Raw genomic sequence first — 17,239 nt, 5'->3', positions numbered from 1 at the left:
AGACGATTATAACTTGTATTTCAGGGTGCTATGTTCTCGACAAACGACTGGATAAAATTATATTATATATTTCGATGGAAATCGCGACACGTATTTGCAATATATGGCAACAAGACAGCTCAGACAATGTGTTCGTTGCATTGACGACAATCGATTGTTGTCGAAGACGTGATAATGAATATTGTTACAACAAAAGCCTGTATTATAATAATCTGAGTCCCAATTACCAGTACTAATGCTTGCTTGAAAGTCGACGTTTTAATAATCAACAAAATGTGCACTGATTGCTCTGCTAAAAAAGAACATCCCTTTCCTGCTGTAGCAAAATGGTTCTGTTTTTTTTGCTCGCCAAAGAAACAAACGGTTAAATGCATATACCTATCCCATTAATAATTTATAGTCACCAGCGACTTTGACTGTTCTTCAAAAACGAATGAATAAGTGTTTTCGTTTCGAACAAACATTAACTTTATAATTAAGACACTTTTGATGTGCGACTACAACGGTGTTCCTAGCGAAGGCACTGGCGGCAAAGCGCAAATGACACATGCATCGCCGTTGTCAAATCGATCGTGTACAAGAAGCAAAACAAAACGATGGTCAAAGAAGAAAAAACTAACATTTCCTGCCATTAGAATATATTTATACGCGCCACTAATCGTGACATGCCTGATATGTGCTTGTTTTCTATGTGAAGACGTATAACCGAAAGCAAATTAGCATACAACCATACTTATCAAAGTACATCATATAAAATAGTAACCCATGTGCGTCGCAATGTGGCAAATCGGTAAATCACTCATCGCCCTCTATCGCGGTAGAAAGCGCTATAAGAAACGCTTCTACTAGGTGTGATCGTGTCTCGGTCGTTTGTCGTCATGGTTGTTGTCGTCAGTATTGTTTGGTGTTGTAAGCCGACATGGCAGAGTAGCCAGTGGGTTAAAAGTGATCATCGCCACTACTAATTTAATTGCAATCTCTCTGTATACAATCTATTACCTCTTTTCTGTCACCAAACAATTGAATATCAATCATTTTGTATTTGTCAATACCAGCCAGTAAAGTTATTGATAGAGATCGAGATCGGCATGAGCGACAACATCACAGAAGTGTGACATGATCAAAGGTTTTTGGAGAAAAGTGGTCCAAGTCGACTTGAACGACAGGTTACGTGTGACTTACAGGTATTAGCCAACTAGTCAAATCACTATACCGCCTCTCAAAGCAGTTTCCATGACATCACAGAATCTCTTCGAAATAGTCATAAATTTGTCATCAGCTTGTTTGACGGCCGAAAAAAAGATCATAGAGAGCTGCCGAAAGCCAAACATTTTCTTTCCGTCGCATATCTTTCACTTAATTTCAGTACAGCGTGTTTTCCGCTGGCTCACTAGTAGGCTAATGAACATGCCATTTAGTCTCGTTTAATATAAGATTCTCTCCGCAATTTATTAAAAACATGAACAGCTCGATACACTCACGGGCAAGTATGAGAACATTATAATAATAAACCTTCTGCTATCTCTTGCGCGCTCTGATCAGACTACAGTATGAGGACATTAATTAATCATAGTACATGAACCTGTGAGGAAGAAACATGTGTTCTTCGACATTTTTTGTTGTTGTCTTTTCTGTTGTCGGCAGGGACGGAAGGTCGTTTCTCGCGGCGGTACATCGAATTTCCATATCAGCACCATTGCTTCCCTCTGGCAAAATATCCCTCACTTGTCAGAAATATAGCATAGAAGTAGCAGCCGTAAAATATTGAGAAATTTAATTAAAAACTTACGAATTGAAGGGGTAACCAAAGGCGGCGTCATACGGATGATAGACGGAGGGATAAGGCCATGGTGCACCGCCAGCGGCGAGGTTTTCCTTTAGGTCGATTCCGGCAGCCTGAAAAAAGGAGATACATTTTTTAGTAATCACTGAATCATTACAGCATGCGACAGGTTAAAACCCGCGGCGCACAAATTCGCACTCGTTCATTAACTCCACTGTGATTTATGTTTGGCTTATCAAAGTGAGGCTAATTCATAGTTCGAAGGTCATGAGCAAGGCGGTGATAAGAGGTTTGTGATGTTTGCTTTCCTAATTACTGATTCTAAATGCTGTCTCGGTGCAATAATTCAAATCGTGTACTTAATTATAATAATAATTTTGAGCTGTAGATCATACTGCAGCTTCCAGAAAATTGTCAGCTGTTTGGTAGTTTCAATTTCATACTTTTTGTTCAATGCACGATAAGTAAAATTAAAGAAAGCTACTTAAAGTTAACCTAATTGGGTGGAAAGGGAAGAGAGAAAATTGATTGATGTGACGCCTCGTCAATTGCATAAAATTTATCATATAGTTTGTGACGTGCTGTTTGAACCATGATATTGCTACCTGATACCCTTCGCATGTTACTAATTGCTGTCAATGACGAAAAACAACAAGCTCGAGCATGGAAGACAAACATACTTACCGATCTATATTTCACTCGTGCTCCCGTTTGTCTGTGCGTCTTTTATTGATAACAATGCTTCAGGGGTCACTGAGTAAAGTCATAAAACGCGATTGATGATATTTATACAGCGCATGCTGTTAAAAATGGCTAGAACGGAATCAGCTACGGGGCAAGAGAAGGAAGCATTTACAATGCTTCTGACACGTAATTAATTTTATTTAAACAAATTATTTACAAGCATTGCTGCGAAGCATTTGTTCAACTGGTGGTACAAGCGGATTGAGTAGGATTGATAATCAGTTACTGTTTTTGATTGTCGCCTTTGGCTACAGACATGCACGAGAGGAATGAACGGTAGTTTGCATTAAATGTCATGAGGATTTAAGATGCAATTTCTTAATAAAAATTTCACTTTAACAGCATTCCTTCGGTAAACTCGTAAACTTTATGTCGAATTGCATTCTAAAAACAGTTATTTACGAAAGATAAATTACTACAAATGCATTCTTTACATTTTCAATTGTCAACTGGCTTTCCTGGAGCGATAAGGGAGCACTGGGAAAGTGGCTATACACTATCATCCCCAAGGTATCGACAAACCTTACAAGATTTCAATCACGTGATGTCTCTGATTATGCCCAAACACTACAGGCAGCAAGGTTAAAAATTTGACCCGTAGTTCATAAGATATCTTAGATAGTAAGTTATCGGTAGTTGTTGGCTCCTTTATACATTCAATTGTATTGTGCCATGTCAAATGAATGTTATGTGGACACACGTTAGTACTTACACCTCAACAATTGCGAACTCGCGAAGCTAGAAAACTGTTTTATTTTCTAACACATTTATTTTCTTTTACAGTGTCTTCAATGAATACATGTGTTTAGCAAATATTGGCAATCGAACTTGCTTAGTTTTTTGTTTTTTAATTAAAAAGTAATCTCTGAAAAATACATTTACGTTTTACGCGGCCTGTACACTATTTATAGATGCTTTAATAAACTTACAATCCCAATGACTACGGAAGGGAATCGGCGTAACTAGGTTCCCTTATTACCTTGCGAAATCTGTCACTTCAAAGCTACTTGGGACAAAAAGACGAGGGGTTTATTGAAAAATGTGGCTAGACCAGGTAATAGTAGGCCACACCCATTTTCACCATTGTTTGTGATGTAGAAAAGAATGTTGTTCCTACTTTTTTTTTATCAACATCACATATTAGGAAATGAGTTAGTCATGTCAGTAGAGCGGTTGAATATGCATTAACAAAACCTCTAATTGGCGAGCTGAGTTTCTGGACACACGACCGTCACGAGAAATACTGATGTTTTACTAATATGTTACAGATTAACTATACTGCCGGTCTACTGATAAATGCGCCATGCTCGTAGAGAACTCGATATAAACTGGAACAACTATGATCGACAGTAAATAAAGGGAATTTAGGTATATGAAGATGCTGTCAACAAAACTAAGCAGATCAAACGTTGGTATCGATTGTTGAAGAAAGAAATTAATCGAAGAGCTTTTCTGAGTTGAATTAGTATATCAGAAATTAAAAGTTGAATTTTATTATCTAAGCATATAAAAATGCAGTCTTGTCTGGCTGTCTAATTCATATAGACTTGGAAACTACTGAACCCGTACCGACCGACGTGGAAATCTGTATGTAGGGGTTCTTGGGGCCGGGAAAGGTTCGTTTAATGGTTTGAGACCCCTCCTTCTTATTCAAGGGAGGGGTCCCGAACAAGTGAAACACAAATTTCTGCATAACTCAGCAACAAATCAAGCATATAAAACCAAATTTGGCACTTGGAGGTTTTTGAGAGCAATAAATGTTTTTCTGATAAATTGGCACCCCTTCCGTTTCTGGAAGGGAGAAGCCCATACAAATGAAACACGAATTTCTGCATAGCTCGAGAACTAATCAAGCGAATGGAATAAATTTGGCATGTGAATGTTTCTGGGAGAAGAAATTATGTCTGTGGTAGTTTGACACCTCTTCCTCCTCTGGCCCATACAAATGTAACAAAAATTTCTGAGTAACTTAAGAACATGGTTTTACATGGTGGTTTGACTGGAAGAGAAGGATTACATACAAATGAAACAAACTGCACAACTCGAAAACTAATCAAGCAAATAAAGCCAAATTTGACATGTGGAGGTTTTGAAGACAAAAAATATTTTCGTTGAATCTCGACACCCCTACTTCTTTGGAAACAAAGACGCCCATAACAATGAAACAAAAATTTCTGCCTAACTCAAGAACTGTTAAAGTAAATTGCACCAAATTTGGCATGTTCTGGAAACAAGAAATATTTTTTATGGTGGTTCGAAACCCAAATGATAACAAATGAAACTCTAATTTCTGCATAACTCGGGAACTAATCAAGCCAACGAAACCAAATTCGACTTCCCTCTCTCTTCTGGAAGGGAGGGGCCCCGAACAAATGAAACACAAATTTCTGCACAGCTCAAGAACTAATCAAGCATATCACACCAAAGCACAGTGTCTTATTTTGCTAATTTCGTGCGGAAAATCAATAGCGTCTTCGAATTTGATTTTAGTGATATGCTTTATTCGGAAAAGTTCCTATGAATTTCATTGTGCTTCTTTTAGAATGTACGATTTAGTGATGAATTCACCTAGAAGTGATACGGAAAGTATATTTTTCAGGACAGTGAGATAGACTGCTAGTGTCTTTAAAAAAGTTATGCCAAATGGTTTTACTAGCAACTTTGTCGAAGGTGTCGGATTTAAATCTCTTATGTTAAAAAAGATATAAAAAGTTCTATATGCAAAGTTCACTCAAATCATAATTTTGAATATAACTTTTTTCCTGGATTTTCTGCATATTTTATACCTTCTACAAAATTATTAGCCAAACAGAAATACACATTTTTGCTGAATATTTGATCTAGCTCTGGTTCAAAATAAAAAATTTATTCAACCATTAACGGTTTTCCAAGGGTTAGTTTAACTTCAAATTACTCAGCCGTACGCAAGAATACGCAGATAACTTTTTGATGTTCTGAATTTAAAACCAATTCTGACTCAGAATTTTCATGCAAAAGATTTTTTTCATTGCAACAGTCGAAAAGACTCTATTAGACAAATTATTTTATATTCTTTTGGAAGTAGAATAGACGTGCTTACAGAACATCAAAAAGTTATCTGCGTATTTTTGCGTACGGCTGAGTAATTTGAAGTTAAACTAACCCTTGGAAAACAGTTAATGGTTTAATAACTTTTAATTTTAAACCATAGCTAGATCAAATATTCAGCAAAAATGTGTATTTCTGTTTGGCTAATAATTTTGTAGAAGGTATAAAATATGTAGAAAATCCAGGAAAAGAGTTATATTTAAAATTATGATTTGAGTGAACTTTGCATATAGAACTTTTTATATCTTTTTTAACATAAGAGATATAAATCCGACACTTTCAACAAAGTTGCTAGTAAAACCATTTGCCACAACTTTTTTGAAGACACTAGCTGTCTATCTCACTGTCCTGAAAAAATAAATTTTCCATATCACTTCTAGGTGAATTAATCACTAAATCGTACATTCTAAAAGAAGTACAACAGAATACATAGAAACTTTTCCGAATAAAGTTTATCACTGAAATCAAATTTGAAGACGCTATTAATTTTCCGCACGAAATCAGCAAAATAAAACACTGTGCAAAGAGAGGTTTTCAGGAGCAAGAAATATTTTTGTGATAGATTGACACCCTTCTTCTGAAAATGTGGGGCTCATACAAATTAAACACAAAATTCTGCATAACTGGAGAACTAAACGAGCGAATAGAAGAAATTTGACATGTGAAGGTTTTTGGGAGCAGAAAAAATTTCTGTGGTAGTTTGACACCCCTCCCACCTCTGGAAGGGTGTAGCCCATACAAATGAAACTAAAATTTTTGCATAACTCAAGAACACGGAAGGTTTTGGGAGCAAGAAACATTTTTATGGTGGTTTGACCCCCTCTCACCTTCTGAAAGGGAGGGCTTCTCCACAAATGAAACACTAATTTTTGCACAACTCGGGAACTAATCAAGCAAACGAAACCAAATTTGACATGTGGAAGTTTTTAAGGGCAAGAAATGTTTCTATGATAGTTTGACATCCCTCCATTGTCTGGAAAGGGAGAGAGTGGGGGGTTTCTTCAGATTTTGTTTATATTTGTGACGTTTGTCTTTTTGCCGATTATATCTAGAAATGCCAAATATGATGCAATATTTTGCATAGTTGACAAAATGCATAAAGAGACGTGACACGACTGATTCATCTTATTATAATTAAATTTTCTACATTCGACAAACATTGTCATATGGTCGTTACATTATTCTCGTTTTTCATGTCGGCATATTTACCGAGTACAATAATTTTTAATCAACAAACGGATTGTTCTCGTTAAAAAATATATAGAAAATCGGGACGAATAACCGGAGAATTCGGTTATCCGGAGTGAAATAGTTGGAAAAACTCCAGATAATTGAGTCCAATCTGTACCATCCAATATAGGTACAGTCAGGTTTCTTTTACGCAGGGCATACATACTTCGTAAAAACCCGCGTCAATTAATAAAAAACGGCGTTTTTTCGAAAATCCGCGTAATTCAAAAATCCACGTTAATTGAAAAATCCGCGTAAAGTAAACCACCAAGAAAAGTTTTAGAAAAAAACCAAGACGCTTTGCGACCAGTATTTAAAATTGTCCTCTTTGACGGACATTTCGAATCCTTCGGAGGGCGGACTTAATACTTTTATAATTTTACTCAATTCGAAAATCTGCGTAAAGAAACCTCGTTAAAAAAAATCCGCATAAAAACCATATAAAAAACCTGACTGTATTTCCGGAATTATAATGATGCACAGAAACCAAAAATCTCAGACATTAGTTAGAATTCTAAGATGGCGACTTCCAGTTAAAAAAAAATCCCAAAATGACCCATTACTCCCTCATTTAAGTATTTTCGTTACCAGAATGATACCCAGAAGTAACCAATCGACTAAAGATACCATTTTGAATTCAAAGATGGCGACTTCCGGTATCTGGAAAACAGCCGAAAATGACCAATTACCATCCAATATGAATATTTCCGGAACCAGAATGGTGCCCAGAGGCCAGAAATTGACTTCGCATGCTATTTTGAAATCTAGTATGACGACTTGCGGTTTCTGGGAAACAGCCGAAAATGATCGAATACCACCCAATATGTATATGTATTTCCAGAATCAAGGCGATGTACGGAAGTCAAAAGGCGAAGATGTTCTCATTCCGTTAAAACCGATCATTGCAAACGAATTGTCTTTTGAGTTTAAGCGAATCCAATAACTGATGCGTCATGCATTTGCAGACTGTAAACAAATCGCAAGGTCAATGTTTGGATGTATGTAGAATCAATTAAAAATGTTACAAATTGGTATTAAATGGAAAGAGCGAAGTTTGTCAGGTTATCTAGTTTTATAAAAAATTCAAATTTGGGCCCAACACATCTAGCATGCTTGCCTAATTTTGAAGGATAAATTTTCCGTTCACTTCTCAATACTAATAAGCTGTTGCACACCAACCGAAGAAACCGTATGTTTTTGAATTTTGCCACCTGTTTTAATAATTTTTATACCAATATGTACCCCTGATTCAGTGTCAATTTCCGCCAGACGGTCTTCACGATCAAAATTTACGTTTTAGTACGTGTAGGTTCGTGACCATATGCCAAAAGCAATCGCTCCACACAGTCGTGTAATATCTTATTGAATTTCATTCAACTCAATGAAATGTTGTTTCAAACTGAGCAGTGCCTAGTCACAATTTTTGCGTAATCATCAAGAGTAATAAAAACGAAACTTCATTCATAAACCGAGTGCAACGCAGGGAACGAATAGTCGGACACAAGAGCAAGCTGCACAACCTCTACGTGACTTTTTCGTCTGAAATGTGTAAAGTTGGTTTGGTATACAATGTGTGTGTATCTGAAAAGAGTTTTGTATTGTGACCTGCTTGGATTGTTAGTTCTTATGCATGCATGGTCTGCTGTAAGCTGAATTCCTCCATAGTTTATGTTCACATCGATTTAAGCCATGTTCGACAGACTTTATGATGTTAACGTATTTGCGCGCCGAGCTGCCCAGTAAACAAACAGCCACAATCGCATGTATTATCAGGGTTCTGCTTGCTGTTGCTGCTGCTGATGGTGGCGATCGAGGTGAGACGCACGAGCAGCCTCTCTAATCTCCTCACGGCTGGTAATGTGGCCCAGCGTTCGTAGGATGGCGGACCTCACACATGATTGTTTTGAAAATTAGCGAATGATTTAGATTGATTTGTTGATTGAGCGCTTCAGTTGCGTCGCCGGGAGTGTTGGGAAAACAAGTGTCAGCACGGAGCAGGGCCTACCACGACGCATTTCTAATGTAGGATGCAATGTACCCACTGTTGTGTCGAATCCACGAGTCACTTCTGAGAAGCAACTATTGACGCTATCTCTCTCTCCCTCTACACCCGAATGTATAATAAATAGAGCTGTAAAAGGCTGGTACCGGTCATAAACAGGTAGTAAAAATGAGTTGTAATGTGTTTTTATCTGAAACACTAGTAAGGTAACCACCGTCTTCCATCGGAAACAAAATTGGAAATTTCTACTGAAAATGATAAATTATGCATATGTGCATTTCACGGGTGCGTCGTCTTCCGGATATGTTACTTACTAGGAACTCTGGTAGCCCGCAAGAACTCAGCCACACTGCTCTGTTACAGTAACAGTGCAGCGGTGGATCCTTCTCCGCGAACTGCCGTCAAGAAGGTAGTTGAAATAAATTATACGTACATAAAAGTAATTTTTATTTTTATTTCCAACATATTTCTCAACTCGCGCCATTCCGCTCAGACAAGAGCGAAAGCACGCGAGTCACGTTTGTCGGACGTGGGGTGAAGATGCATGCATAATTCTTGTGTTATCCAGTTATAGCTCGGCTTAAAACGACCAGTGACGCTTAAAGAGGTAATTTGGCTAAATGAAATGGATATGAGGAAGTAAAAAGGGCATAAGCGAACTCAGGAATTCCGTTGTTTCATTCTATGCTCTATAATGAAAGACTGAAGTGAGTATCCTGGTTCTGGAAAACGTTGCGGTCTCGGAAGATATCTATCTTTGATTGTGGATGGGTATGAGGAGCGAGAGAGAGAAAGAGATTGAGAGGGACACACATAAACAGAGAGAAAAAGAGTAAGAAAATCTTTAATCTACTCAACTGCTGTCGAGTTGTCCTTAGCTGGGGATCTCTCGAATGCAGGTGCACTCCCCTAAAAGCTTTTAAGGTGATTTACATACGCGACTCACAGAAGAAGGAAAAGATAATCGATGGACGCTAAAAGTTTTCGAAAAAAAACCCAATTGTTTGCTTTGACAAATTAGTAGAACAGGTGCCAAATGTTTTTTACGGATCAAGCAGCTAGATGCTATTGCTTGAAGCAATTTGAAAACGTTATAAAAATAGGCTTCGTAAAACATTAATTCGTATTGTGCCGTGTCAAATAAATGATGTGTGAATAAAAAAAAACGTTATAAAAAGAAGTGCGTGGGTTACTTCTGTTTTTCAGAATGAATGAAGAGATAATGTGTTAGATATGTGTATTTTTAGATTGAAAATTGATTGAGTCCAATTAAGTGACTTAAAAGTGTCACATATGGTAATAACCTGTAAGAGGTCATATTGCCATACAAATGAAAAAAATACACTACACTTTAACTGATCAAGAAATTTTATCAATAACCCGAATTATACGAATAAGACACGTGAACCACGGTCCGATCCTTTGATAATCGATTTTGTAGCTTAGCGAACAAGGGACGAAACGTCAAATATTTTTGGTAATCATGCATTTTATGAACATGTTATGTGTAGTGACGATACTGCCCAAGTTCGGATCTCCGTAACAGCAACTTCGAATGTTGATATCGAACAATAACAATCGAATTGAATCATTTTGTTTACTGAGCAGCCGTCCGTGACCAAATCGTCTGGGCAGCGACTGCTCTGTGACACGACGAAGGAAGTGCGAATGGAATGCACATTACTTGTAGCGTTATGAGGGATTAAAGGGTGCTCAGCTGGTCGCGGAAGAAGCAGCCAGCAGTCATGTGAATGGCCTTTAAAATTCGAACGAGCCGAAAGATAAACGAAACGATTTCCGTTGAGTTGAAATTGTCAATTCGACAACAACAATAAACAATCGAACGGATTGAGTGTACACACGAACTTTCGAACAGATTCATAAATTTGAAAACTCAGCAGGACTCCAATGGAGAGCAGCATGGAAAGCGAGAACCTTACTCAGCGTATCTAATAAACAAATAAACATCGTATTTTCTAAATTAAGACATTATTTATGCTAATAGATGATAATTTACTTTATTGATTCAATCACCGCATGATGATAGGATATTATATATGTGGCACGATTTTGTACAGGCTGAACTTGGTAACAAGAGGACCGGGAAATAGTAGAGAACACGGTGGAGAACACAAATTCATAAAATTTTATTTTAATATTTTTATTCGTCTTCTGTGCATAGCATTTCGCTGCAGCCGCTTAATTCGTGGGTGGCTCAGCCAAACAATCGAAATATAGCCTGCTCAGGCGTCTTAAGTAACTATAAGAACCACCCTGCTGTAAGGCGTTTGTAACCAAGCAACGAAAACCAATGCTGGTGCTGGTTGATGTATATTTTAGATTTATTGTTTTACCTGCTTTCCTATCCTTTTTCGAGTTAGCTACTGCAAACTTTCTATGATTATCTATAACATATTAGTTTTTTTGTTCTCTTTCAACAAATATACAAAACTACATGTTGTGTAACAGAATCAACAGCATCTGAGCTGGATATCTAAAATATCCTCGTTTTTATTTTTTTACATTTGTATCGGAGCGGTTTGATAAACTTAGTGCAAGAGAAAAATTATCAGCTTCTAGGTAAGGCAAATATGCGGACCTGATTCCAACTCGCGTAGGTAAATGATTCGTTTCAGTGATTTTTTTATTCGCAATTTCTTCAGCACCGCGGCTATCGTCGGGCGAATATGAGTATTACATGTCATCGAAGTAGTTTCAGAAGCATCCAGGGAACCATTCCGGGAGCATCAGACATGTGCTTCGTATTTCGCCTAAAAGTTTTCCGGTGCTTTCTTTTTTTTCGATGATTCTGACGGTGTCGCTGAGCCCAGCCGTGTGCGCTTAATCCCTAGACCGAGTGAGATGTGGTCAACCGGATAGAAGTATGTTGAACCGATGTAGACACAATGTTTTTTCTTTGTCCCTCTTCGCCCCGAGGATATGGGAGAGTAGTCTGACACCGACCACTGGGCATAAACGAGCTAGCATCCGGTTTGATTCATTTACTGTGTTTCCACAATGTTAACATCCCATGCGGTATGTTACATATTTGATAATGCATATGTGACACAAAAACTAGGAATGGCATTATGCTGGATAGAACGAAGTTTGGGTTCCGGTGGGGAATATTTGCGCAACCAACCGAGTTACTAAATTGTAAAAAATGAATCCACGAAATAGCTCTATCTCATATGTTTTTGTGTGGTAATGTAAACGATGTCGGAGTCCTGGATCGCGAACAAACCCTCTCTGTAAACTGTGACTATCATTGCGATGGATACGTTATGCAAACAAAAATAAGAGAGCTGATGCTAGAGCCTGCTTATGTACATTCAAATTCAATGTGGTTGCAGACCTACAGATATGCCATGGCTTAATTGAGCAGGAAAATGAACAACGGTTTATAATCGATACTTACGGCTGGATTTGCGTAGAACGGTGCTTGATCGGCTCCTATCGCCGGAAAGTACGCAGCCATCGTTTCGGGACTATACGGTGCACTGTACATGGACAGAGGAACACCACCGGGACCAGCGATACCGGCGCTCGCGAGCCGCTGGTAATTAATCAGATCGTACTGACACGAACACACAGTTTGACCCGAAATGGGATCAGTGAAAATTGGTCGACCGGTGTCGCAACATCGTCCACTGCCGGACGTTGGTGGACCGGAGGTAGCTGAGCAGGGCGACGTGCTGCGGGCTCCTGGAGGCACTGTCGTTGTGACGGCCATCGCAACTGGTGCTGCAGGTGGTGAAGATGGCGCGGATGGAGCTGACGGGGTGGTACTCTGTAGTGAAGATCAGAAGAATACTCTATCAATAAGTGAATACACGTTCTAAGAGAAACTGAAAGGCACAGATATTGTACTATAGATAATTTGGAATCGAATTGCGTTACGTTTTACTTAAAATTTATACATATTATTACGCGTTTTCAAAACTGTAGTATAAGTCCACCTCAACGCCTACGAGACCATAAATTTCAATTGAGGAACGGTTGTTCGTTAACTGATCCTTCGTTGTTTTTGTACCTATTAAACTCAATCATTCATTTTTCACAAGAAGTGCATTGAGTATCTTAATCAAGCCAACTTGCGGTATTTCCTTCACCTCACGCAGACACAGCGTACAGAATTTGTTATCGGGCATATTTTTTGATGCAATGAGCGTGTTCATGTATTTATTGACAGCTTAACCTGGTGCGCTTCGCACTTAATACTTTTTCCCCCCGAAATCAATTAACATCACTGACGATGTCTTCAGTAATACCATCTGCATTATAAAACATACCGTCAAGTAGTGCCAATCACTGCAACCACTATTTGAGTATGTGTTTATAGTATGTATAGCAGAGGGGAAAAATTCCATTCCGTACTAAGTATGTATCGTAAAGTTTTTTTCGCTGATGTCGTTGTCGTCTTATCAATTTGACCAAGCAGTATACCAGTTTGCCGTGATATTAACAAACCAGCTAGTACAACCATTTCAGTGTTACGGCAATACATGTATTATGCATCGAATGTAAATATGATAAATCATTTTTGTGCATGCATTGAATGATTTTTCTAGAGCAGAGTTGTATTTTAAGGTATTTAAGTTTTCAACATGTGATGCGGAAGAAGAACTTTCGTCTGCAAAATATTTGGATATTTTAAAATGTTGCCAAAACAGTGAAAAGAATTTTTTCTTATATCTATATGAAATTGACGAAAATCGTTATGCAGAAAGAGGTTGTAAAACGTGTTTAGTGATGCAAGGATAAAACAAATATGATTAAAATAGTCATTATTAACTGTCTAAAAGAGTAGCTTGAGCAATCCAGATTTCTACTAGGAATTTTTTTTAACTCCAACGAAATCCTTAATGTTACTAACCATCGTTGGCTAAAATACATTCACATGAAAGACGCGTATGACGCAAACTTGCGTACAACAAGAAGAATAAATTCTCATTCATTTACTTAATATTTTTAAACGACAAATTCCAGTTTTATTTATCAATTTTGTATTCCGCATACTATACCATTTTCCGCGGAATGAGAGTATGAGCTTTACTTTACTATAATCATTTACTGTGTCATTACAATACTTGTTATGTTAGTGAAATAAAATATTAACATGAGTTGAAACCGTATAGAACGCTGTAATCAGCTCAACAATATTGTGGTAAAATTGGCTACACTACTGTTATTTTGTGGTCATGTTTGATAAGAGATTTTATCGTTGTCATTTTGCTTATATTCTAAATGACATCGCAGTTGGCGATTGAGCACCTTTTTTTATGCTACGCTCGTAACCGTCGTCGCGTCAGTCAACGAGGTACGCGCGATACCAGCATGACTGTGAACCACCGCGTCAGCGAATCGCATGATGGGGAACATGCATTTGGTGTATATTTACATGAGCGCTGCACAGCTTTTTATCGATGATTATCAAATATTTACCAAACCATCATCGGACCGTGCAATAGCAGCGAAATCAGTGCGCATCACATCAAACACTAGGTAAACCGCTGTTCCGATCTATCATTCCGACATGTTTCGACTATTCCGACAGCTATCTGATTTAAAGACAATTTACTGATAACGTAGCACTTCGCGTTTGCTCAATTTCTATTCCAGTAAACGAGGTGAAAACCAAGAAGCAAACTGCTGCTTGTTGTACTCGAGTGTGTAGTATGAGCAAGCATCCGATTTCTCTACCTTAACGTTGTCTGATGCCATTGTGAGTGAGCAATTTTTCGATATCGTTGTTGTTTGAATAAGTATACAACAACAGCCGACATCGAAAACAGATCGAACTTACGTCGGTCGCGTAGTTTGCTGCGTTACAAATTCCTCGCGCTATACTTAAATTCGATGTTGTTTCTCGATTACAACAGAAACTGTACTAACTGATAAGTTCAATGATTGATCATTGTGTTCGGTTGAGCATAGAAGTATCAGAGGTGCTAAATTAAAGGCTAATTTTGTTTAAGTTAACTTGTGTTTCATGTGGCAGGCGCCTGAAGAGAAAACGGAAATGAATCTGTAAAGTTTCGGTAAAATATATCGTAACTGGTTTTTGTAAATGGCCAAAGCAGCAAAGTCTTAACTGTAAATTTTATGCGTTTACCCATGGTTTAGATTTAGTTAATGCTTGAAATGACAGAATTAAAATAATCAAAATATAATAGTCAAAAGTACAATGCCGAATACGTTCTAGGCAAGTTTATATACCTATGTTAAAATATGGAATTATCCGTTCAAATTGAAATATGGAATTATCCGTCAAACATAACTAACGCATACCAAAATGCGTGAGTTACAATAAAGCTACTAAATGGAAACCGTTGGCTGTTTATCGAACAGAAGAGACGTCATAATGGGGTAACAAAAAAGCAAAACGTAATCCTATTATCATATCATTTCACGGTATGAACAACATTTGTCGTATTCATAAAAAGTCGTTGAGTTTGCGGCTGTAAATAGTGTAGCTCATTTACTCACCCGTCATCGACAACGGTATTGTCGTTAGTTGCCAAATAAATGAACTTGAACAACTTATGTCGTTTTCTTTTTTGTGGCAGTGTTACACTGCTTCATGGCACCCTTTACACTGAACAAACAAACATTTAACTGGCATAACTTTGAACGCAAAAGACATTAAAAATTAAAATGATTTCTACAAGTAGAAAAAAGCCATCGATCAGGGTTCTTTATAATTCACAACTGTATACATAGATTCAACGGTTGTTCTAGTAGACACAAACAACAAGATGGAAGTTATGTTTCCCTGTCTAAACCGCTTCGTAATGTTCATTCGATTTAGCTCCATGCTACAAGTAGATGCAATTTACAGCTATAAAAGTAGTTTAAATTGAAGTCGATGGCAGTATGGCTGACACGAGCTGTCGATTATGACAGGGTGCAACAATGATGGCACCATCAGAAAAGCGCCTTATGACGGAGAGGTGACAGCATCAAATTGGCCCGCAACACGCTATCTCAAACGATCACAGCTAACAATAATCCAATTTTAAACCAATAAATTCTCCAATTGCTCAACAGTTGGTTGACGGTGGTATATTTAATATTAATTTAAGAACTTTCGATTCAGCTTATTTTGATCTGTTAGTACCTACATCACATGGCAGTTTAAAACCCAGCAAATTGCGTTTAAGCTTATTACACATAGGGTGCTTATTAGACATAGGGCTCGATCAATGATTGCGGATAACTAAATAGACTAAATAGAATTTTTACTGAAAATGTTCTATGTGATGTTCAAAAACAAATAATACCGCTTAAATCTAAGGATCATTGGATCTCGTTTTATTGTCATTGATAAAACTTTATCGTTTTTTCTTTTACCAAAGTGTGTTTCCTCGAATCACACACCGGTTTGACGGGTTCGTTCTGAGCCGATTACCCCAAAGTACAATGAAAAGAGAGTAAATAAAATCGACAAATGGCTATTTTCAATAAAAATCTTGTTTTCGAATGTATATTTACTTCGAGCCTTCACCGCATACTCGATCGAATCAAGATCAGTGCATGTGGGACAAGCCAGAGTGGTAGGAAAAAAAAGATCAAAACGATTTTACCGCTCGAAGGAATCTCACGCTGAAAATTGACACTAAAACAAGGCGAATGACTGCTAGCAGGAGAGTGGGGGGAAAATACACACATCTTGAAATCTTGATATCTCGACTTCTTATAGAAAGGGTCTGTTCCGGATAGAAGCACTCGGTTGCCAAACTAAGCGTTATGCATGGTGGTAAGTAGTAACAACATCCTAGAGAAACAGACTTTCAAACAAACTGGAAAATAACTTCAGTACGTGTTGAAGCGAAAAAATTTAGCTTGATGTGTAAACACGATCTGAGCATACAATCAATATTGATACGATGTTAAAATCATTGGAAATGAAAGGCGCCGCTAGTCGGCTGGTAATAGGTCCTCATTGAATACCTAGAGGACAATATGTTCACGACTTCAGCCAGGTTCCGGAGTAGATATAGAGCCAGAAAGCTGCTAGAATGTGTTGACTTATAGTATCTATATCAACAGATAGAGGAAAGAGCCAGAAGCAAGCAACGAACGACGTTTCAAAAGCGTCAAAGCGGTAGGTGACCGTGGCTCTTTAGGCAGCGTTTGGAAATGAGTCGTAACCACGCTAACCTGAGACAAATGTGGATACACTCGGTATAAACCAAAAAACACGCAGCCGTCTCCGTTCAAGCGTCGTGTCAAATTTGACGAATAGCACCGATAGGCAGCATAATTTGTTTACTTAGCATTTTATGTCACCACATTTAGACGTGTTGTAGTGTGCATGCTGTATATGACTATATGAAGGTTGCAGAAATCCTCCCACGAGTGTTATTCCGTATATTGATCAAACAAAGTGG

The 17,239-nt window shown here is 37.9% G+C and overlaps 1 protein-coding gene across 1 annotated transcript in view; it reads right to left on the bottom strand.

Annotated features, from left to right (window-relative positions):
* LOC129723500 (homeobox protein araucan) overlaps positions 1–17,239 on the bottom strand; it is a 75,984-nt gene that overhangs the window by 17,329 nt on the left and 41,416 nt on the right. The window contains exons 2-3 of the mRNA XM_055677755.1: positions 12,265–12,636; positions 1,790–1,896 (exon numbers count right to left, since the gene is read on the bottom strand). Of these exons, the coding sequence (XP_055533730.1) occupies positions 1,790–1,896; positions 12,265–12,636 (479 nt within the window). The remainder of the gene's footprint in view (positions 1–1,789; positions 1,897–12,264; positions 12,637–17,239) is intronic.

The sequence above is a fragment of the Wyeomyia smithii genome, chromosome 2 (assembly GCF_029784165.1).
Source record: "Wyeomyia smithii strain HCP4-BCI-WySm-NY-G18 chromosome 2, ASM2978416v1, whole genome shotgun sequence".
NCBI lineage: Eukaryota > Metazoa > Arthropoda > Insecta > Diptera > Culicidae > Wyeomyia > Wyeomyia smithii.
This window is presented reverse-complemented; position numbering and strand designations above follow the sequence as displayed.